This window comes from Falco peregrinus, chromosome Z (genome assembly GCF_023634155.1).
Source record: "Falco peregrinus isolate bFalPer1 chromosome Z, bFalPer1.pri, whole genome shotgun sequence".
Classification (NCBI taxonomy): Eukaryota; Metazoa; Chordata; class Aves; order Falconiformes; family Falconidae; genus Falco; species Falco peregrinus.
Genome location: NC_073739.1, coordinates 47,636,880 through 47,662,356, shown reverse-complemented (window position 1 = coordinate 47,662,356; position 25,477 = coordinate 47,636,880). Strand labels below are relative to the sequence as shown.

The following is a 25,477-nucleotide window of genomic DNA, read 5'->3' as shown; positions in this document are numbered from 1 at the left end:
TTTGCGGATTAGTGGCCAGCTGAGAATTGTTGGGATTGTCATGGGATCACAGCTGGTTGTTAAGCCCCAGGAAATGCCTGGCATAGCCATGGTCCTTGCTTACGTAATAGCAAGTATTGCATGTTAACTGTACCAAATGGCATCTAACTCAGCCGGTTTTAACTGGCACGACATCCTTGCAGACTATGCCAGTTATGGATCGAGGCTGTCAGGCATATTTATCAAACAATAATCCTAATGCTTTGCAAGTGTGCCTTATAACTGATGCTGTCTCTGTGTCCAGAGTGCACACACAGAACTTTGGTCTTAAACCTGGTTCTAAAGAGACCCTATCCTAGCAAGCAGAAACCAGTTTAGTCTTTGCATCTGAGCTAGAGACTCTCCTGAAACTGTTTGAAGGAGGTGATATCATGAAGTATTTTAATGAGAGTATTTGCTTCTTAGATACTGGACTGGTACTCATCTTACAAAAGTGACTGCAGTGCACTCAACCAAACATTCTTCTTTGGGTGCATGATCTACACCAGAATCAATCATTATCCAGCCTGGTTGTTTTACACTTTCAACTTCTGGGGTGCCTTTTACACTAGGGCCTTTTTCCAAGCACTACAGGGAAGCAATGTTTACAGGCAAATGATGTGGCATCTGTGAAGGTGGCAGAGATCCCCAGTATAGTTTTCAACATGACACATTACACACAGTGCAAGGGAGGGGTAAATTATACCCAATTTCTCTCCATAAGTTTATGTCAGCAAGAGTTTTGGCAGCGGGTATTACTTGATTTGCCGATCCGTGTTCTCCACACACACATGCTGTGGAGGGACCGTTGTCCACTTTTCTGCTTCTATCACCATTGCTTCAGCATCCATCAGTCCAAATCCATAGAGGTGGCTCACTGCAAGGTACAAAAAGAATGGCTGCAATTACAGCATAAAACCTTGTTTTTCATCACAGACTGATTCCAGAGGCTCATACCCTAACAGGAGCTGCTTCTTTTCTACTTTTTCCTTGCTTTCGCAGAAAGCTCAAAAATGTCCTTGACAGAAATAATAATGACTATATCTAATTCATTCACTGAATCTGTTCACTGCTTTATTACAGAAGCAGCAAATACCGTCACGAATAACACTGCCATGAATAACATGACAAGCATGGACCAGAACCGCAGAACACCAGGAAGTACAGTTGCCTCTGATTACCCTTTGTCCACGTGCCCAGTCCTCTTGTATGACATACTGTCAAAAAGTGTAAGGAACCAGAGGAGGTTTATTTCTGTTACTCAAATACCAAACACATGCAGGTACATAAACACTGAAGGTAATAGAGACAATAAGTTTAAGAAGGAACAGACTGTCTATTGTAACTGCTGTGTGCTCTTAAATTCCACGAGTATAAGCAGCACGTGGATGCTCTCCTATTTCTGTATGCAATATGGTTGCCACTGGACAGCCAGCCAGCTAGATCCAACAACACCCTAAAGCTGTCTGTGTGATGAAGGTGAAAAGCAATGGTATTTGAAGGCCAGGGCCCAAAAGACAATCTGGTTCCCATGCCACATCTATGTCAGAAAAGCTCCTTCCTCTACCTCCTTTGTAGATCTGCAGATGAAGTTAGTGCTGGAAAGACCTGTTAACAGTGCTGTTGACCTCTTGATATTACCTACTGCACACACTGTGGTACTAAGCATCCATGCCTGGAGATTAGCACTTTGTCAATGCTCATTCCTGGATGTTTCATCCTCACCTCCATCTGCTTTTCATGCCATGCTGAGCCAATAATGGTCCCCTTGCAAGAAACTCAATGCCTAGTAATGTAATTTTAATGCCTGAATGCCTTCTACTCAAGCAGAAGGCTTTAAAACATCATCTTTTTAAGGATACAAAAAAATTGAATTTTCAAATGCCCAACACCTAGAAGGTAAGTACTTACAACAGACTTGTGCCAATTCTGTATCTTTCACTTTTTTCTAATTTCAAGAGTACTTAACTTGATGTATCTATTTCAAGAGTTCCAGCAGTTCACAAAGGCTAAAGTTTTCACTTACTGAATCAGTTGTATGCTTTTGGTTGCTGTTCCAATCAAAACAGAAGCTTGCAAATGGATTTTGATGAATTAGAAGAGCTACTAGCCATGGTGTTTTACTTAGATGAATTGGTGCTCTTGGTAAATTTCTGACAGGAGAAGGTGAAAGAAAAAAGCTTCCAGAGGGAGGAGTTTCGATCACAAATATTAAAAACCCAGTTTTGCTAGCTACCACAGACCGTGCTACCAGAAAGCCCTCAGAAAAACATAGTGTTATTTTAATCAGTAATGCGACAAGGCATGGTGTAAGTCTTTCCAACTGCACTTTGTAGAGGGTTTGAAAAAGCAGCCTCTATCCATTGCCAAACCAGAATTCAAAGGACTCTATCCAAAAAAACCCTGACCTTGTCAAACAAATAACAGTTCAAAGCATAAAAATAATCAGTGCTTAAGGATCATCTTCCAAATATGGCAGTATCTAATGCTGTCTGAAACTGCCAGCTGAAGAGGGTTCCTCAATGGAAAATACTGCAAGGCGTAACGACTCTGTCATGAACTGGTTCTCTTCCCATCTCCTTCTCTTCAGCCCCAAACTGAAGGGCACATAGCATGGAAATGTTCATTTGGAGAGAACTTAACACAACTCTTTTGCCAAATGAGGCAGGTACTGTCTTCAGAAATGAAACACTGAGTATATATATACAAATAATTTAATTCAGCTCTCCTTCAGCCTTCTGAATTCTCTTTCATGTGTTACACAAACAAACGGACAGGGAAAGAGATGTCCTATTTTTACATGTGGGTGGAGGCAACCAGAAAAAAGGGCAAGGAAAGCTTAGATGGAGAAACTTCACTGTGAAGAAAGATGGTTCCTGTGATGGAAATCTCCTTGGTCTTAGAAGTCATCTTGCAAAAACTGCATATGCTGATGAAAGAATATTTGTCTGGGAAGTCATTTGTCTGCTCTTACACGGCATGCATTGCTCTGATATTTAAGATTTTAATAAATAATAATTCTGCCTGCTCTGAAGAACAGTGGGAGGAGCAAGAGAGTTAACTCACATGGTCTCTTACAGTACACAGTTACTCTGTATAATGCTACATTTAAACAGTGAGGGATTAAATTTTCATGAATGGAAAAATCTTTTGAGCTAACCATGGAAAATGCATTTTTAGTTCCTCACAGATAGCAGCTTGGATTGGTTAGCACTCAGGATGCCCAGTTGCAAGATGCTGTGTGTTCAACCCACAAAGAGCCAAATTTCTCCTCAGCTCACCTTTTCTCACACAGTAATACAGGCAGAAGAGCATCTAACATAGCCACCACCACATGGTGACCTTCTGGTGGAAACTTAAGTGGCTTTTAGGCCACCTCACCCTATATATTTTTTTCCCTAATATGCACACCAAAATATGCATCTAGAGAGTGAACTCTCTATCTTTCCTACCTTAAAAATTACTTGGAAGACAGGATCATGTTCAAATTTCATCCAAGAGGAAAAATTACCACTCAGGGTTATGTGGTTGTGTCAATTGTCCATGATTCAATGCTTAAACTATCTTGCATGAGAAGAGAGATGGGAGTGAGAAATCCTGCACCTGCCGATTTGTTTGGTTTTTTTTTTTTTTTCCCCCCACAGCTGAAACAGAAACACATTTTTTCCTTGAAAGGCCTTCTCACCGAAATAAAAATTTCCTGACAGTCAGGGGTGCTCCTAAATCCTTCCACATGGGAAGCTTCCAGGCAGCTGACATTTCGCTGTCTGCAATGTTTGCACTTCAAAGCCCTTGATCTAGTGGGTTTGTTAGCTGATGCAGGTACCAGCAGAGGCCCGTAATTTTCAAAGACTAAATAATAGCAATTTGGGAAACAATGACAGAGTTAACAGAAGTAGTTGATTGTATGTATCTCAGAGAAGAAAGTAGATTTTTTTTCCTACTGCCTTCAAATTGTGCCCCTTCATCCGTGTATATGCTAGTATTGCTGTGAACTGTATGCCAGGGTGCCTCTCCCAGAGGTTAAAAATGACCTCAGTGTCCACATGGGGCCATAAATGTCTTCTGGGAAACATCTGGAACTACCACAGATTTGTATGGTAATGGTACTGAGCTCTCTTCTGCTAACCCAGATGGAAAAGCAATATTTGAAAGGTAGTGATGGTTGCAGAGTGAGATAAGCTGATGGCAAGTGCGAAATGCCCCAGGACCTTGCACTTACCCACTTACATTCTCTACATTATCACTGCTGTGAATTGCTACAGGGCTTGGTTGTTGCTAGGAATCACTGGGCATGTTAGAAGGTGTATAGGGCTGTTTTGTAAGAAGGTATTTTCCTTTCAGAGACAGAACAGGAATGTGAGGTTGGTGCAATGTAAGCTGGTGACTATGGAGCAGACTGTTGCTCTTGTTGAGCTGAAGGGTTGAAAACAATGGTATTCTTGTGATCAAGGTGTCCATGGGCAGAACTGGACTTGAATCCTCTCTCTACTCATGAAGCAATGAAAACTGTTCTATTCCTATTTCTGCAAAATCACAGGCACACGCAGAGCTTTACAGAAACAGGACAATGTTCAGAGAAAAACTTGTCTCCTGCAACACAAAGTAAATAGTGAGTTTTAGCTGATCTCTCTACTCTTCTTATCATTAAAGGAAATAACATTACTTAGGGCTAAAGTACATTTGTTTTTCCCTGGAGTAATTCCTCTATTAGTGTACTAAGAAATCAAGGCCTGCTCAGCTGCTGGATAGACTTCCCCAACTTTTCCATAATCCCTTTGTTTTTGTCTGAAATTGCTATTGAAAATTCAATAACTTTCTCATTTATATACAAAAAAGTATGTAAAGCTACCCCAAAATCTAAAGGCAGCATGTATATCCCACTTGACTTGACTAGGAGAATTATGAACGACTGGTGTTGATAAATGATAAGACAGAATCATGCAGAGTCCAGGAAAACTGGGCCCATGCACTGAAAGCACAGCACTTCCCTCACCTCAGTGCAGCTAAACTTCATTTGTTAGGCACAGTTTCATTGCCTGCCATCAAGACGTCTCACCAGTAGCTTAGATGCTAAGCCTCCCTTGCTATTTTACTCATCTGACAAAAAAACATTGCAGAATATTTTCTACCTACTATATTTTTGGCCTTTAATTTTCTATACTGTGAAAGCAGTGTTGGAAATATAAATATTTTATATAGACATATCAAATACTAGATCAGAAGGAGAGAAATGGTAATAGCTTCTGTTTGCCAAATGAGGAATTTGCAGCTTTTCTAAACTAGATTCAGCTGTTTGATATGTAAATGATGATGACTTGTTCATTTATGCTAGTTTAGGATCTTGATCCAGTCTCACCCAAAATGAGACTGACAAAACAGGTGTCTAAAACACCCCTTATATTGTGTTTTTTTAAAATGTTTCTTAGCAAGACTAGAAGAGGTGAGACTCCTGAGTTACTCTCATATTATAAATACCTCAAACTGACCTACACCAATATTTCTTTCAAATTTGACATTTTATTTACAAAAATAAAGCTCTAATTCTATATTACTTCAAATTTCTGTCATTTGCCTAGTATATCAAAATGCTTCAACCAGGAAAGACAATTGTCTAAAGGAAATTAAGGGACGAAAAAGGAGAAATGTTTACGATGACACGACTTAAATTTTGTTTTGTCATGTCATAACTAAGAGAGCGTTGATCTTGAATGAGAATTCATCTTGTTTGAGCCATATTCCCTTTTTGTGTCAACCTATGACCAGCAATTTGTGATAACTGGATGTTATTTCTGAAACACATAACTGTTTTACAAGTGAATAGCAAAAGCATGCAAGAACATTCTTTTTCATTCTTGCTTGTAAAACCAACTCCCTCATGCTTTTTAGATTAAGCACATTACTTGTATTTTTGTATTTTATCCCAGGAACCAATCCCTAAATACTTCTACTTAAAGACAAAGGAAACAGCAAACTTGGTCCTCCCTCGCCACAGAATTGCCTTAAATGCAGCTATTTATCAGGGACGGTAAAAGATTGAGTTCTTACTCTTACTATAACACCAGGGGATTTCAAGGTCAGAAAGCTGCCCAACAGACTTGTCTTAAAAGTGGCAGCTACAAAGATGCACAATGAGAAACTGAAGGTCCTCTGTAACATACAGTCATAGAAGCATAGAATGGTCTGGATTGGAAGAGACCTTTAAAGCTCATCTAATCCAACCTTCCTGACATGGGCAGGGAGATCTTACTAGATTAGGTTGCTTAAAGTTCTATCCAACCTGACCTTGAACACTTCCAGGGATGGGGCATCCACAACTGTTCTGGGCAACCTGTTCCAGTGTCTCACTACCCTCACCATAAAAATTTTCTTTGTTATGTCCAATTTAAATCTACCCTCTTTGCATTTAAACTATTGCCACTTGCCTTGTCACTATAGGCCTTGGTAAAAAGTCTCTCTCCATCTTTCTTATAAGCATCTTTTATATATTAAAAGGTCACAATAACGTCACCCTGGATCTTTCTTGTCTCCAGGCTGAACAACCCCAACTCAGCCTTTCTTCATTGGAGAGTTGTTCCAGGTGCTAAAAAAATACTTTAAAAATTACTTTCATTGAGATTCCAGTTGTGTTTATGTCAATTTATGATTTTTGTATTAGTACAAATAATTTCTTCAGTAATACTAACCATGTTTTTGCCTGATAATAGATCAATTCACATCTATTTTGTCAAATCAATTCAAATCTATTTTGTCAAATCTATTATCAGGTAAAACCTGATTATTAGATAAATACCTGATAATAGATTTGACAAAAAAGATCAGCCCTCTGGATTTTACCTTTTTTTCTGTCTGCAAGAAAGCTCCTATTCATTGATAAAATAAAATATATATTGCCCAGGAACACTAGCAGGACAGCTAGTAGAAGTTAAACCTTGAGTAGCCAGTGTAGATTTGTGAGTAGTTTCTGTATGTAACTCTGATACTGCATCACCTACTATGAGACTTTGGAGACACTTAAAAATACTAAACCACACCATCTTAAAACATTAAATCCGAGATGACATTTGCATTCACAGTATTGGTCTACTTCAGGAATTTAAAACACATACGGTTATTAAGCAGACATTGGTTGACAAAAAGGACTATGAGTGAAATACGCTTTTGGGTCATCAGAGTCAGACCCTACTAGCAGCAACAGCAAGTACCACCCAAACACTTCACCCCTCTCATGAGGGTCAGTAGCCTCTGGGCAGAGGTCATTAGTCTTGGGATTCAGCCACCCCACAGTCCACGGTCAGCACTGAGCACCGCTGTGTACCCAGCACAGCCATGCCAAGTTCTCCCTTGCCTGCAGCAAGACCTGAATCAGTTCCCAATTTACTTCTCAGAGCTTGTTTAGGTATGAGTAATGCAGTCCTTGAGCACATGGTGTCTACTACGCCCTGCATATGGGGACATTTTCCCCGGAGTCAGAGAGAACACCAGTGAGCCTTGCTGAAAAACCTCATCAGAGTGACCAGGAAGACTGGTTTACTTCTCTGCCTCTGAAGGAGCAGAGTTGTGATAGAAACAGAAAACTTGACTGCTGCTGGCTGGTGATTGCTAAGACAGACAAGCTGCTGCTTCTCTGCAGCAGCCTTTGGCTGTAAATCATAAAGCCTCAACTGAAGACATTCATTTATATCACTTGAAATGAGCCAGTTTATGCAAATGGAATAAATCTAAGGATTATGTGCATTTAGAAGGGAGAAAAAAGTTTTGACGAAATAAAGTTGGCTAAAGAGCATCTACAGTAATAGAAACTATAATTCTTGAACTAGTGATAGTCTTTTTATGCTGGATTCTTTTTTTCCAAACAGCACAGAGATACATGTAAAAATATGGAGCTTGCAAGTTTTCTGTAAACAAAGAAAGCCATTTTGTGACTGCACCATGGAACACCTTTTAAGAAAATTGTATTCATTTCCTCTATTAGGAGCAAATTTATCCTCAGGAGTACATTTAGGATTCCCTGATAACTCAGAAGTAGCCAAATGTCATTTTACCCTATCAAACAATACACACATCTTTTGGTGAGAGCCTCTATGTTAGGCTTCATCGCAGAACAGATGATGACAGATGAGTCAAAGGCACTGTGAGTGGAAATGCTGACAGATCGTTAGCAGTAGAAACAAAGACAGCACTTCTGTGCTGTTAGGTATATCAGACACATGCCACAGAACATTCTTCTTGTTCTGTCTCACACAGTAGCTATGTCTGTTCAGAAGTGTCCATGTTCCAGAGGGATATTTACATGCAGACTAATACCTGAGTGAGCACAGGGCTGCAGCAGATACTGGCAGAAGAAGTGTAAACATAAATATGCAGAAAGTCATAACGAAGTGTTTTGCAAATTACTTAATAATAATGATGGTGCTTTTTAGAACTAAAACTACCAACCTCACCCTAAAGCAGAGATATTATTAATTAACTAAGTGGACTTCACACTGTTCCCATACAGTTATGTAGTAGATTCTGATCAGTAACCTGAAGCAAAAGGAAGTTAAATGTTGGAAGAAGGGTTCGCCGGAGTCAAGAAGACGCTCGATATGAGTTATGCATCTTGCTCAACTTTATTAGTTTCTAACACTACTTATATAGAACCGATACACATGTATATTCGTAAAGCAGAAATATAATTGGTTAGTAGTCTCTAAACACGTGCGGTTCTCACACCCCTAATTATCATGACTAAAATAAGCATTCTATCCATGTAGCTACTTGTGTTGCTGTGCTTCAGCCTTGTAGTTTGTTACTCCCTATATTCCCATACCGGTCCCTACCTTTCTTGGCCCTGCACCTGCTTTCCCAGCAGCTGTAGCTTGTTACAGCCACGGCCTGTTGGCACGACATAATTACTTGGTCTCAGGATTCAAGAATAGCTTAAGGCTACCTTTCTTGTTAACTTCAGCACAGCAACTTCAGTACAGTTCTGATTACAGGCCTATCCTAATACCAGGCCTGGATTGTGCAGATCTTCAGAGATTCTAAGGCCACGCTTCTGCAGCCATTCTTCTACAGTTAAACAATAAGCTGAGTCTACACAGACAGCTGGACCAATAAAGCTGGTAATAGACAAGCATTTGAATGAATTTCTGCATCTCCTGACTTAACAGCAACCCCCAGTAGCTGATTTTTCTGGAAGGAGAAAGTAATATGGTTACAAACAGCTTCAGGCATCTAACTGATCTGAGTGGTTCTATGTAGGCCCCTATCTTTCCCTATCATTACTAGATGTTCTGCATCCTGACAGGATGCTCTAAATGCTTAAAATACCCTATAGTAGGTGGTGTGATCTGTTTCCCAACTGGCCTGAATCCTAGTTCCACTACATTGGACACACTGATAACAAAACAACTGCCAGTTTTGTAATTACTGAAATGTACTATAGCAATGCAACAGTAATGAAGAGCTCCAGTGTTCCCAAAGGCAGATGCTTGTTTTTTTTTAAAAAAAAAACACAGAACAATGCCATGCATAAGATGTTCATCATTGCTATGGATGTATACAAGTATGGCAAGATATTTGCCTAGAACATTCTCACAAGTGTACTGCTTTGGTATTTAGTATATAAAGAGGTCATGCAAATGTATATAACTTTTATATGTTATACGTTATATTTTAAAATGCACTCATTGTCTAGAATTAAAACATTCTGCTTTGGATAATTGTATGATTCAATTTTTAAATTTGTTCTTGTTCCTTAATACTGGAAATTTGTTCTTCTTCCTTAATACTGGAAAATAGAAATTTACATTTAAAATTAAGTGGCGGATTCTTAGGTTATGAGTCCATAGGGGAGGACTTCTATCCCTCCTTTTCCTCCCTGCCCCGCAATCCTTCACAGAGTTTTGTTAAAGGTCTGAGTTGGGCTTGTTAAAAAAAAATAATGCTAAAGGTTATAATTCCCATGGCATGCATCCTGTTAGTCCTGTCAGTCTACTTGGCAATCTTTGGAATACTAGGAGCTGTAGAGCATAGTAATTGTGCATAGCTTTACATCTAGGACAGACGGACATCAAGTCTGTCAGCTGCTGAGGAGGGGCACTATCTTTTAAAATTCTTTGTCTGCTATGCTGATCATGATTTGGTGACAATTCTGAGTGCTGCTGTCATAGAAATTTAAAGCCTAATTTTTAAAGGCCTAATTTTGCCTTTTCTGTGCTGGTACTCCTGCTCTAGAGCCATGTAATTTACATTTTAAAAACATGTCTAAGTTCGACTCACAAAATATGAACCCAGAAAAGCAACCAACTGTAACACAAAACGTCAATCTACTTTTCTTTATGTATCCCAACACAGACCTGAAATTTCTGCTTAGACTCAGCTTTACATTCACAGCTCCATTCCTCACTTTTCAGAGCCAGTAGAAAACAGAGTGCTGCAAGAGCCGATGAGTAATGAGAAGCTTTGATAATGAGGAGTTTGAGGCTGGGAGAAGTAATGACCCCTCCCTGGCTCCTCCGAGAGATTCCCTCTCCTCCTTTGTATGTCTCCCTCTCTGGAACTATATGAATACATTCCTGATCTTTTACATGTCTTTCAACTGGAAGCAACATTGTGTGGATCTCAGTTTGTGCTAGGGGGAAAAAAAATCCAATAACCATGATCTAGGCTGGAGAAGTCAATGTGTTTCCCAGCTACATATTTCCCAGCTACCTTCTCCAAATCCCAAAGAGATTTTTTAGGTCTTGCTTAAGGCTAGCAGAGTTCAGAAACCTGGCAGTTTCTTTGGAGTTAACATATGAAACACTAAAAAATTCCTAATTCAATTTTAATATTACACTTAAGAAAACTTTATTTATGGTTGTGAGCCGAATTGTTGCATGTGGGAAGGAAACAAGTAATCTAGAAAGGTTGCTGGAAAAGGAAAGGAAAGATTGCTGCTAAAACCCCTGTGTTTTTACTCCACTTTTACTCAACTCTTTTAATTTCCAAATTCCACCTCTGATATTTTCTCTTACTACAGCAATGTTTTCTGTATGAAGCAAGGATAAAGGTTTTGGTATTGACACTGTGATTCCTATGATAATTAAATATAGTTTGAGATTCCTGAGAGCAAAGATATTTTCCTATCATACATGTTCTGTCAGGAAGACACCTCCACTCACTGTTAGACTAGCTATTAATTGTAGGTGGTTTATTTCTCCCCTTTCCCCATGCTAAACTAAACACTGCTCTGACTTCAAACAACTTCCAAGTAGGGGGTACAAGGCAAAAAGTGTTCATATTAACCTAATCAGTTCAACTAATGTAAGACTAATGCCTACCTATGTGAGTGCCAACATGTCTCTTGGACTTTACATCCACCAATCTCTTGAAGACTTCATCATGTATATATAGCTAGATTGCCTGTTCCAAAAATACATTTACTTTTCCAGAACTGTTGTTGTCACCTACCTACTTAGAATTATTTAGGTAGGTAAAGACCCTTAGAGATGATCGAGTCTAATCCTAAACCTAACACTACCAAGTTCACCACTAAACCATGTCCCCAGGTGCTACATCTACACATCTTTTAGATACGTCCAGGGATGGTCACTCAACTCCCTGGGCAGCCTGCTCCAGTGCTTGATAACCCTTCCAGTGAAGACATTTTTCCTAATATTCAATCTAAACCTCCCTTGGTGTAATTTGAGGCTGTTTTCTCTTGTCCTATCACTTGTTACTTGGGAGATGAGACCGATGCCCATCTCCCTACAGCCTCCTTTCAGGTAGTTGTAGAGAGCAGTAAGCCTCCTTTTCTCCCAGTCCCAGTGCCTTCAGCTGCTCCTCCTAAGACTTGCTCTCTAGACCCTTCAGCAGCTTCATTGCCCTTCTCTGGACATGGTCCAATACCTCAGTATCTTTTTTGTACTGAGTGGCCTAAAACTGAACCCAGTATTTGAGGTGCGGCCTCATGACTTCCAAGTAAAGGGGGACGGTCACTTCCCTTGTCCTGCTGGCTGCACTGTCTCAGATACAAGCCAGGATGTTGTGGGCCTTCTTGGCCACCTGGACACACTTCCAGCTCATATTCAGCCATCTGTCAACCAACACCTACAGGTCCTTTTCTGCTGGGCAGCTTGCCAGCCACTCTTCCCTAAGCCAGTGGTGTTGCATGGGGTTGTTGTGGCCCAGATGCAGGACCCAGCACTTCTCCTTCTTGAATCTCATACAGCTGGCCGTGGTCCATCAATCCAGCCTGTCCAGATCCCTCTGTAGAGCCTTCCTGCCCTCAAGCAGATCAACACCCATGCCCCACCCCCAAATTGGTGTCATCTGCAAACTTACTGAGGGTACACTTGATCTCCTTGTTCAGATCACTGATAAAGACATTAAACAGGACTTGTCCCAGTACTGAGTCTGGGGAACACCACTTGTGACTGGCTGCCAACTGGATTTAACTCCACCATCACTGTGTAGGCCCAGCCATCCAGCCAGTTTATACCCAGTGAAAAGTATGCCCATCCAAACCACATGTAGCCAGTTTCTCCAGAAGAATGCAGTAGGAAACAGTGTCAAAGGCTTTACTGAAGTCTAGGTAGACAACATCCACAGCCTTTCCCTCATCCACTAAGTGGGTCACTTTGTCATGGAAGGAGATCATGCTAGTCAAGCAGGACCTGTCTTTCATAAACCCATGCTGACTGGGCCTGATGACCTGGTTGTCCTTAGCATCATATTTGCTAAACTCTAGTTAACCGGGACCACCACAGTTAGCCAGGACTGCTGATACATGATTGAAAGCAGCTTGGAAAGCACTTCTGCCAGCTGCTTCAGTACCCTTGGGTAGAGCCCATCTGGCCTCATAGACTGTGTGTGTCTAAGTGCTGTAGCTGGTTGCTAACCATTTCCCCTTGGGCTTCATTCTATTCCCCGTCCCTGTCTTCCAGGTCAGGGGCCTGGGTACCTTAAGAACAACTGGTCTTACTATTAAAGACTGAAGCAAAGAAGACATTAAGTATGTCAGCCTCCTCCTCATCCTTTGTCACTATGTTTACTCCTGCATCCAATAAAGGATGGAGATTCTCCTTACCCCTCCTTTTATGGTTAAAACATTTACAGAAACACTTTGTATTGTCTTTTACTGCAGTAGCAAGATTAAGTTCTAGCTGGGCTTTTGCCTCTAATCTTCTCCCTGCATAACTTCACAATATCCTTGTAGTCTTCCTGACTTGCCCGCCCCTTCTTCCAATGGTCATAAACTATTTTTTTTCCCCTGAGTTCCAGCCAAAGCTGTCTGTTCAGCCAGGTCCATTTTCTTCCCTGTTTGTTCATATTCTGGTACATGGGGATGGCCTGTTCCTGTGCTTTTAAGATTTCCTTCTTGAAGAATATCCAATCTTTCTGGACTCCTTTGCCCTTCAAGACTGCTTGACAAGGGACTCTGTCAACCAGTCTCCTAAACAGGCCAAGCTGTCCCTCCAGAAATCCAAAGCAGCGGTTCTAAAGACACCCCTCCTTACTTCTCTGAGAACTGAAAACTCCATCATTTCATGATCTCTGTGCCCAAGATGGCCTCCAACCATCACATCACACACAAGTTCTTCTCTGATCACAAACAACAAATACAGCAGGGCACCTTGCCTAGCTGGCTCACTGACAAACTGTGTCAGGAAGGTATCTTCTACACACCTCAGGAACCTCCTAGACTGTTTCCTCTTTGCTGCGTTGTACTTCCAGGTAACATCTGGTAAATTGAAGTCCCCCATGAGAACAAGGGTTAATGATTGTGAGACTTGGCCCAGCTGATTATTGAATATTTTATCTGTCTCTTCATCCTGGTTGGGTTGTCTATAACAGACCACCACCATGACATCTGACTTGTTGGTCTTTTCCCTGAGTCTTACCCAGAAACACTTGACCCTTTCATCACTATTGTCAAGCTCTAGACAGTCAAAACACTCCCTAACATACAGGGCTATCCCACCATGTCTCCTTCTTTGCCTGTCCCTTCCGAAGAGTTTATAGACATCGATCACACTACTCCAGTTATGTGGCTTCCAGTTCTTCCTGTTTGTTGCCGATGCTGTGTGCACTGGTGTAGATGCACTTCAGTTGGCCTATTGGCCCTGCCACTTTTATTTTGGAAGATGCCCTGATTCTTATGTAACTGTTCTTAGGCCCGTCTGTGGTTTCTGACACACCAAAACCCCTTGCATCTTTGCTGCTGCATGGATCTCCATCCCCTAACACCACTGAGATGGCTAGTGTGTTGCATGCATTATACAGGAATACATCAAATGTGCTCCAGTTTACTCAGCACATTGTGGAGAAAGAGGAGTTCACTAGCACACTGCCCCTCAGACACTGGAATGCCACTCCCATGCTTATCTTTAGTGAGCTGGTTTTACCCCTCTCCCTCTTCAAATCTAACATAAAGCTCTTCCAATGACCCCTGCTAATTTCTGTGCAAAGATCTTTTTCCTCCTTTGAGACAGGCATACTCGCATCTGGTGCCAGCCAGACTGCTGTCATGTAGACTGACTCATGATCAAAAGCCCCAGCATTTTGCCAGTGACATCAATCCTGGAGGCAGTTAATAATCTGCTGGGTCTTCCTGTTTCTTGGCTCATCATACCCTGCAACTGGAAGGATAGAGGAGAACACTATTGCTCCTGATCCCTTAACCTGTCATCCCAAGGCCCTGAAGTCTCTATGGATTGCCCTTGGACTTCTTATTGCACTGCCTACATGAAAAACCTTAGTAAGGTTCTGGTCTGTGTGGCTCACATTTGGAAATGGTATGTTATATGCTTGTTTCTTGAATAGAATTCCCACAATATTCAAATTGTGTAGCTTAATGTCTGGTAAACAGGACTCCAGATGTCAGATTCTTCTGATGATGTTATCATTACACTGGTGGTTTAGAGAGTGTCACTACTGAGCTGGAGCTTTTTTCAAGGACTAATGCATTTGGACAAAAAATCTGGCTTAAGGGGATTCCCTGGGTGGTGTATTGCTGCAGAAAAAGCTCTGTGTCATGGCTTGGCAGTGGAGCCATGGGCCTGCTGAGAAGGGCAGGTGGCCAGAGGACATGGTGCTAGGGGTATTCCTGGTGAGGAAACACTGCCTCAAGTCAACACAGCCCTGGGAAAGTGAGAGAAACAAGTGACGTGGGACATAGCTTGCATTTGCCCATGCTCATCAACAAGCTGAACAAGAAATTTACCAGTGGCATTCTAAGTTGTCTACCTGAAAATGTCAGCTTAATCTTTCAAGCACAAAATATCATTAGTCTAGCTTGCATAGGATATGGTCTTCCTCACTCCTGCAAAGACCAATGCAGCTTCATGTGCTTGGTGCCAGATTGCCAACTACCCAAAACTGGGGTATTACAACAGCCAGACTCAAAGCTTGTGTTTCACTTCCTCCATGCACCATGTGTATGGGCATTGGCTGTGGGTGGGAGTAGGTACTGGCTGCCAATGGCATATGAAAATATCAGCTAGCACCTTTAAGACTGGAAGGTCATGAACAGGTTTGATGTTGACATAACTGTTCACAAGTGCTTGGCATATTTCAAAAGTCTTATGCCAGCTTCTAAAAATGATTTAAAACATAATTTTAAATTTATTTAAATTTTAAAGATATTGAAAATATGCAGCAGGATGTTTATGAATAGTATATTTGTCTTTGAAATGTACACATTGTTGGGAAGATTTTCTTGCTGGTCTCTGAATTTGTGCCTGGTTACTGGTCATCCTACAGCCACTTCAATCTGGCCAATCTAGGTCTCCGAACTAGGAGCGTAGATAGGCTTGCGTCTTTCTCACTCTCAGGCTGGTAATGCTCTGCTCACAACAAGAATAATCACCAGTTTTATTAAATACTGTAATTAAGAAATTATATTAAAAGGTTGTAAAACATTAGGTGACCAGTTCTTTCCAGTGGTCACTCTCCAGTGGAAGCAGCAGATACTTTGGCTAACCTGAAGGGATGTGACACAATGCTGGTAGTCTTTTACTCCCTAGCAAATGAGGTAACTCTCAGTTTCTGTAGGAAGAATACCTCCACTGCACCTAGGAATATCCTGAAAATGAAAAAAAGTGGCTAGAGTCTTGATTTCCTGTCATGCTTCAGTAGCATTTTATTTCACTGAAATGTTATTGTCTACACTTTAGAGCCAGAAAGGGTGAAGGATGTTCTCTAAAAATCTCCCAACAAATTAATATTATTTCTTCACTGTGAATGGTCTGTTTTCCCAGAGACAGTATTTGGGGCTTCACTTACAGATAAAGAATTGTTCCTATGGTTTGATCACTGTTCTTAAAACTGCAGTGTTTTGTTCTGTATCTTTCAACCTAGAGACAAGTTAGCATTAACACAGCACTATCTTCTTATGAATGCAGTTGCGTACTCTGTTGTTGACCAAACAACTGACAGCACGGCCATAGCAAAAACAGATATTTTGATATCTTCATAAAAACAGATGTTCTCTAGCACGTTTCCATATAGTCAGTTAATTAACTGCTTTGATTATAAAAAATGACTCTGATTTTAAAGCAAAATTGAGCATAACATATCTCTTTAGTGACAAATTACATGTACAACTAACTAACCAGAGGATATCCCAAAGTATTAAAGTCTTTTCAGACTACCGGGTAATAAGTTCCTGAAAAGATACATGCTGGCTGAGAACAAAACAATAATAAAAAAAAAAATACCAAGAAAAAATTCTTCCCCATTCCTGAGTTAATTCTATTGACATGCATTTAATGAATACTGTTTACTTGCCAGAAAATTAAAATAAAGGGCACTGCTTTAGCAAATCATTGGCTGGCTCAAGCGTTTTTCATTAATTAAACTTTCTTTTTATGAATGTTAGACAGGAAAAAAGGGAGATCTTGCAGCCAGTAATGACACCTGTGAGCTGAGCTCCTTCTGTGTGTTCTGCAATGGCAAAACACTGCCAGGGACTATAGCGAGGGACAGGGTTGCCATGCGGCCCAGCAAAACACCCCCCTGAAAAGGCATGCTGACCCACTTTCAACTACCAGCTCTTGCTGCCCCTTGGTCGAGTGAGAGGTTCTTCCAAGTTTTTGTTACTTTCACCCTTTCAGTTCTCATTTCTAAAGGAGCAGGCCTGTCTTTCTCTTTCTCCTAGTTTTCCTTTTTATTCCCCAGTATGCATGGAAGAAAGGCAGATTGTTTCCTATGACTGTCTTTGCTCTAGTTAATACCCCCCCCCCCCCCCCCCCCTCCTTTCCACCCCTTCCCTTGTTAAGAACATGCTGTGGAAGAGATATGGATCTTGTCATCAACAAAATTATGATACAATTCCTTACGGAACTCAGTCTGATCAGAGTAATTCATCTATGAAAAAACATATGTTAATTGTTACTCTTGGCAACAGTGAAGGATAATAGTGTCATATTATACTAAATATTGCCACGTGCAATAGTAAAAAAAATTGTTTCAGTTTTGCCAGCAGCAGTGTGCAAACCCCTTTTTGAAATCAGGTTTGGATGTTGTGATTAAATCTAAATCTTTTGCTTCTCCTTCATCCAAAACCAACAGAGGTTTAAAGAGAGCTGCATTTTTATTGGAACCATTTGCTCAGCCTATGTTGCCAAAATAATTTAGTTAAAACTAGTGCTTTTATTTGGGTTAAGGTTGATTCCTGAGCTCCACAGAGGTCAAGGCACTTAGCTGGTCTTCCTCTTTTTCAGTTCCACCATGGAGTCTACAGCAGAGCTCTGCCAGTTCAAGTTGTATTTCCTGAATCTCAGTCCCCCAGTTGAGCTTATCTATGTGACTTTGCACAAGTGGAGAAAGATAAATCTTTTTTCAGACCTTTTCCTCACTATTTATCCACTACAATGCATAGAAAAATGTCTGGCTCCAAGAATAAGCATGGTCCAGTGGTGCAACAGTGCAAGTCCTGCTGCCAGTGCTGCTACTGCTGGTGTGTTAGTGTGACCTCTCATTTGATGATGAGTGACAGGTGCTGTGAAATGCCTCACAGGGTGTTTGCCTCTCTTGGTCAACAAATGAAAAAACATAAAAATACAGAATTTTGGAAGTGAGTTGCGGAAGAAAAATGCTCTACTTTATGCTACTTGAAAAGCATTGTTTGAACTTCAGATAGCTCCAACAAAATGACAATACAGTCATAATCTCCTGCCAAAACTTTTTAAATCTCAGGAAATGTTTCACAATAACAAATACTGTAATGCTATTGCAGTTAAGGAAGTGCCTATTTCTTGCTATGTATGTGTTTTGTGTGTGGTTATGTACTTGTAAATGGGACAAAACCAGGCTCTTGTATGTCAGAACATTCAAGTGATGAGGGGATTCGAGTCAAATACCCATTTCTAAATCTATCCTCTGTAGTTAGAGCCTGGTTTGGATCCAAAAATGAAAGGATTTTGGTTTGGTTTCTATTCCATTGCAGCAGAAATGTCATAGGTCAGAATGATATATTAAAGATGCTTTATGGTAGCAGTGCCTTAATCTGAAATACATTAAAGCTAGGCTTCAGATTTAAAGTGAAACCAGGGTGAAGATTTGATGTTTCTTGTATATTACATTCTTCTCTTAGGAGATCCTAGCACAAAACAGTTCAAATCTCATGTTAAAAGAAGTATTGCAGTCTTGGGTGGAATTCTCATGAAAAGAGAACCAGAAATAAGCCATTCTGGTGTTGGTTCTTTTTTTTTTTTTTTTTTTTTTTAATGCAATCCAAACTGAAAGAAGCAAGAATTTAGCAAAGGGGAATCAGAAACCAATCTGTGTTGAAATACAATATAGTATGGATTCAAGGTTCTGTTTTAACCCATCCTGAAAATGTTTCTTATTTAATGGCACAAATGTTTACTTCTGCTTGTGTTAGAAGAGAGGAAAAAAGGTTAAAAAGATGCAGCTTTAATACAAAGTTACAACACTGTACAAAATTCTAGAAATCTATATAACAGTTGACTGAATAGTATAAATTCTGTCCCATTAAAGTCCTGATAGCTCAAAATTTGTTTTTATCCCAAATCAGAAAGAAACCTTAAATATTTTTATACTTATATAATATATATAAACCTTTTATATTAAATATAGATAACGTAGGGTGAATAATACAAAACAAAGATTTGAAAATTTTTGTCGTTTCAAATTAAGATTGTCAACAAATCAAGATTGTCAACAATTCTGAATGAGAACATGGTCTGAATCCAGGAATTGCTACATCTTCAACTCTAGACTATTTTATCTGAATACTAGCTACACAGAGAAAAATTTAAAAGCACCAATTTAATTAATTTTCTGCCAGCAGCGCATGAAATAGAACTGAAAGGGACTAAGAAGATGGAGCCAATGGATTCTGTAGCTGCCATTTTTGGGTTTAGTCATTCTAAGAGGTTTTCCTTATAAAAGAGAAGATAGGCCCCTTCAGTCTAAGCCTGAAAGGTCTCAAAACTATACACAGCATAGGGTTAAAGAAACTACTTGAGATTATTTCTTCTTCAAAAGTATCAAATAAGAAGTTGCCTCTGATGGCAAAGAAGAAAGGAAGCTCTCACCCTTATAACCAGCTGCATTGGTTTTCCAGTCGTTAGCATTCAGATGTCCTGCACGTGAAGTCCTGACAATAATATGCTGTATGTCTCTCCAGGTCAGAAATGGACTACGAAAAAGGGGAAAGACAAAGTCACAGATCAGAAATGTTTTACCAGAATGTAAGGGTACAAGGACATGTAAGATAAAAAGTATCCGAACCGAAACAATCCATGTTTCTCTTCTCTGTTTTCCTTTGATCCATTCTAAAGAACGTGTGCTAATTTTACAGAATTACTACATGAAATCATTTATATGCCTGGGAGGTTTGCAAGAAGCAGACTATAATGACATATGATAACCTATTATGAAACTTAAGGGGAGATGAAGGAGTACATTTCACACAGACTCAATTTGTATGACCACCAACTAGTGTTATGTTACCTACCTTGACCAGTGCCAAGGAAAAAAAAAGCAAAATGTTGGATTGCTGAAAAGCTCTGTTAAATCTTACTGCATGCTCAAACTGGCAATTCCTTTAGACTTTCAGCTCCCACGGAAGCTATTTCAGGTGCCTCTTTCATTTGTCTGTTACCCCCCGTCTTGGATTTCACTGAGGGTCTATGTGTATTCTTCAAGAATACCAAGCAGCCAGCACTGAATCTGAATAGTTCAGAGCTGTATCTGATTGCATCTGATTGCACAGATGTGTATTCTTTTAAGGGATTCCTAATTATCTGTCCACTGGGAATGTGAAAGATGTTTGCATCCTCACTATGCCTACCCATTTATCTTGTAGGACTAGAGTTTTAGTTTTTAGAGTTTTCTTGTTTCTCTTAGATCCACCCCAAGCAGAATTTCTTAGACGACAATATATAGGTGCATGGCCATCATTGTGGTATTTTTCTTTCTCCTTTCAACTTCTCAGTTTTTCTATCATCTGTAAGAAGACTAATAGTATTCCATTTAAAAATGCAGTTTAGTAAAGGGAATGATAAACTGAGCCACTAAATAAAGAAGTTGAAAAAAGTATTGCAGTGCAGAACACTAGTGACTCAGCACCATTCTCAGAGTCATCATCTGCCCCTATTGCACATACTGGCACAACTCTACTCAGTTGTAATGACGAAGACAGGCCAGGATTAAGTTTATCAGTCTGAGCACTGGCTGCCCCATGCTGTCTAGGACTAGGCAGTGATTGAAAACCTGAGAAACCTTGATTAAATTTCCTTAACCCATGCCTTTGTGTCTATCATACCAAGAAGTCACTTGGTCTGGCAGGTTAAGTGACTTATTCTCGGTGCTTCAAGGCATGATACTTGCACTCTGTTTCTGCTTGCAGGTAGAAACTACACCAAGGCAACACCCCCAGGTGTGGGGAAGGTCAGCCCATGGGTGACTGAGCAGGCCACCTTCTGGGGTGAGTGGGACATGGAGGGACTCTATACTCCTAAGATGACACATAGTCAAGTTACTAGAAATTTCAATGAGAAATTTCTTTGGGAAGCAGACACAGGGTAACCACAAACATGCAGAGTATCTTGAGCTTCTCTAAGTCTCCCTGACAGTGGAAGACACATACAAATATCACTCATCTCACTGTTTGATGTACACAAATGATTGTTGTGTAGATAGGCATCCTGCACACATTGCTTCATATCTTCCAGAACTTGTTTTGTCAAAAGACCATCTTTCTGGAAATACTTGAATAATCAGTACTTTATGGTGCTTAAATATGGAAGCAGAATCCTGCTTAGCCTGTGAGCTGAAACCAAGTTATTGGGAAGCAGTCAGTGAATACATGTAATCTTTTAAAAAATGAGCACTTTCCATTCAAGATGTATGAGTTTAGGTTACCAGGTGACGAATTTCAGCCTCCACAAGATACAGCTTTAACAGAAGGCAGCAGGGATGCGGAACTGCAAACAGGCAGTTTCGTTGTTATAGAAAAACTTGCTCTTAGCCTATCCTCTCTGCACTTGTAGACATATATTCATGGGTATTTAACAAATGGAAATTCACCTGTGTTGCCAGAGTTACAGAAAATGAAAACAAAATTCAGAACCATGGTCCATAATTCCACACAGCAGAGAGTAAGTTAGGACATACAGGATGTTTGCTCCCATATAACTTATTTTTACATATTTTATGTTCTATTAGCCTTATAAGCCATATGCTTGAAAAAAAGTAGTAGTTGCCTAGAAGTATAAGACTTCTTTTATGTGACAAGATTGTGAGGATTAATGCAGACAGTAAGCGAATTATTTAGCTATACATATTTTTTTTGTTTCCTTTGCAGTAGTATAATTTTAATTCTGAGTGTATCTTTTCCATTGTAGAACATTTCCCAGTGGGTGTGTGTGGACTGTGGGTATGCTGATGTAGCCTAGCACCTTTCTACCTGCAGGTGGGACACCACAGGAAGCAGCATGTATCCTTTTACAGTCAACACAGTCCTGTCTACGCTTGCTGTTCAAACAGGAAGAGATGGAATAACCTGAAGAAGGAAGATAATTTTGTAAGTAAATCTCTTACTAACTGCAGCCAGACTTTTTTGTACTTTCTTCCAAGCTCTATCAATTCATGGTCATTCAATTTCTCTCTGGTTTTGGCTATAAGCTGTAATGGTATTCCCATGTTAAAATTATTCCGTTATTTTTAAGGAGAGCTGATGCCTTCTGTCCCTGAGTATTTATTAAAGCATTGATATGTCCACAGATACAATTTTTTTATAAAGCGCAATTTCTCACACTAGACAGTTGAACAAGCATGACAGTAATTGTTTATCCAGCTGACCTGTAAAAATGATTGAAAAAAAAAGTCATGGAATGTAAGGAGCATTAAGTGTTTGTAAGATGGGGTATGCTTCAAGAAAAAAAACAAAACAGTATGATTTTATATCAGCTCAGGAATTTCACTGAAAGCCTGTGCAAAGTCTTAGAAAAACATGCTTTAAGCCTTCAGGAAGACCTCCAGGAAACTCGAGAGCTGCATTCTTTATAATCTGGAATCTAAACAATCTGTTATTCTATAAAGCAAGCTGTCCATAGTAGTGGTGAAAAATTAGGCGCTAAAATACTCCCCCGAACTTCTAAATGAGAGATTCAAGATAGGGCACACTCAACTGACGTTTTAAAGAGGAGTGATGGATCTAATGGTAGATCTAACTATGCCTCCATAAAAGATCTAAAGATACTGCAGTTTTCACTTGACAATACTAACTTCTCATAAATTTGACTTAGTCGCTCAGTCAGAAAATGAGATTATTTCTCAGAATCACTGTTTACTTCTAAAAACAAAAACCATGGCAGATTTTGAAAACTTAACCATTCACTGCTGTATCTACTATCCTTACCTAATCATAAAAAATAACGTAAGAATTTCTGGGGCAGAACACCTTGATGAAAGGTCTGATTTCCAGGACACAACATGGTGTATAGTTAAATTACTGTCTCTTATACAACCTCCAAATCTGCTTGCTTGCTCTGTAATTCATAAGGTTTTTTTATGTTTTCTTCTCAAGGAATGGCAGTTTGGGCATATTTGTATCTAAGAGATTTAGCAGCTTAAGAACAATATTCAAACCAATTTATGTAGCCTCCTCTAGAACCTTCACTATACTAAGAATTGAACGATTGCCCCACTGAAATTTTCTGTCTATGTTAGACACCTCATTTGAAACAAAATAGGTCTGCAATTCTTTGCCCATAATTTTTTTCAGAAACTTTAACAAAACCACCAACAACAATCAACCAAACAAAACCCTAAAACACCCCCCCAAAAAAAACCCCAAAGAAAGAAACTGGAATGATGTCAAATTAGCAGTTCATATGGAGAAGAAAGAGGAATATTTATTTATTTATGAGCAAGATAGTCTAGCAGCCAATTTTAAAGGATCTGGAAAAATCACAGAATTGGTCAAATATTTGTGAAAGAGGTAAAAATTGGATCCTAAATGAGTAAACAGTTGTTTGCCAGCCATGTGGGCCCCAGATCCAGACAAGATGTCACTTGATGTTAATTGATTTACCACTTGATTAATCTCAGAAGAATTAATGGCTAAACATCTCAAAATGAGCAAATGCACTAACAAGAACAGTACTAACTCTGTTTGATAATGGATTGATTTAAAAAAACGGGCAATTTTCTTCCAGAAAATTTTTTTTCAATGTCTCATGCAAAATTGCCTTGGGATAACACATACCAGACAATACTCAAATCAAACCAGAATAAGCAGAAGTGAGAACAATTGCATACAAAAGTGTTTATACAGCAGCCAAAAAATAATTAATATTGTGTCCTTAACCAATAGTCATACTCTAAGGTCCAGGCCTTTTTTTTCAGGCTTCTCAAAATGTTTATGAAACAAGGTAAATGAGAAAAAATGAAATAGAACAAATATGTTAAATTATATTACACATTAATATTCATTTGAGATTTAACTCTATGTTTAAGCAGGCTGCTTAAAAATAGCAGATGATCATTTTTGGCCGAATTTGATTTCTTCATTCCACAAGTAGTCTCCCTAGTGACAACTGGGCTAATCCTGGAAATAGTAAAGTATTCAGGCTTTATCCTTTTTCATAATGACACTGTGCCAAAAACAACTGTTCAGAACAAATAATTGGTGCAAGAGACACAATTAGCAAAAATATCACTCGATGCAATAAACAACCAGGGTGAAACTTTGAGTTTAGGTTTTTTTCAGCAAAATTATATAGTTAGCAACATGAATAATGATTGCTACATTCTCTTCATATCAAGCAATTTGAATGTGACAAAGGCGGCCTATCTGAAAATATATTTCTTGCCAAGATAGAAGTCTGATGAAAATTGGTGGAAGAATACAATAAACTTTTCTCCAAAGAATGAAGGAAAAGCACAATATCACAGAGTGGATTAAGAAGGGGATCACCATTCAATTTGGAAGTATCAAATAATCTTCTTTGGAAATCTTGGCTATAAGAGAACAGACATGGATAATTATTGCTGTATAAAGGAGTCTCCATGCCCTAGACATCTTGCAGAGCAGTAGGAGATAATTTCACTAATTTCTGCATAATGCCACCCTTAAGGGCTTTATGATGAATCTATAAAAAAACCATAAAACATAGTTACGTGGTTTATTCACACATTCCCATCACTTACAAATCAGCCAAATTGTGCCATGAGCTACCTGTCCTAATGACTCCAGTATATAGCCCCATGGACAGGAATACTAGCTATGTTAATGGGAGGCATTCTTCTTTCCCAGATCACATAGAGTCAGTGTGAAGATGTCTGTTGCACCACAGAATATTGAGAGGGATGAGATACTATGACAGTCTCTAACTGTTGTGCTTATCTTGTGCTTATGTGTCTGGTCTACACCATAACCATTGCATTCCTGAAAGTAAGAATATACAAAAATGGACCTGAGTGTTTAACAGTCCAGTCATGCATACATATGGATATACAAAACGGGGTTTTGTCATGTCTGACACCTCTATAGGTTCTAATTGTCATACACTTTGCAATAATCCTGTTAACTACCTGCTAGAATAGTAAAGAATATTATATGCTTGGCTGATCAGCATGTAGATATTTCCCTGTAAACATGTTTCTGCTCCAGTAGCCTTTATTTTCTGACCTGGTAAAGCACTGTTTATTTAACTAGTTATCAAACAAAAGCATTTGGTTACTTCACAGTTAGCTCTCAGTTCCTTCTTTGCTCACACTTCTTTCCTGGCTTCCACGTTGATTGTCAGAAATTTGCCATTTTTCCTGCTAATTTCTGATTTGCATTCAGATATACCCAATCAGATCTCTTTGAAAGAAACCCAAGTCTGACTAAAAATGAAAACCTCTTAAAAAAAAATAATGGCAGCTCAAAATAAGTCAAAGGTTAGTTATTAGTAATGTTAATGGCATATACAATAGACCTCTGTCTAAAGAGATGTGCAGTTAATGAAAT

The 25,477-nt window shown here is 39.5% G+C and overlaps 1 protein-coding gene across 2 annotated transcripts in view; it reads right to left on the bottom strand.

Annotated features, from left to right (window-relative positions):
• Nucleotides 1-25,477, bottom strand: part of PCSK5 (proprotein convertase subtilisin/kexin type 5) — a 247,559-nt gene that overhangs the window by 87,993 nt on the left and 134,089 nt on the right. For both annotated transcript variants that reach the window (XM_027793522.2, XM_055791267.1), the window contains exons 10-11: nucleotides 19,551-19,654; nucleotides 778-895 (exon numbers count right to left, since the gene is read on the bottom strand). In XM_027793522.2, the coding sequence (XP_027649323.1) occupies nucleotides 778-895; nucleotides 19,551-19,654 (222 nt within the window). The remainder of the gene's footprint in view (nucleotides 1-777; nucleotides 896-19,550; nucleotides 19,655-25,477) is intronic.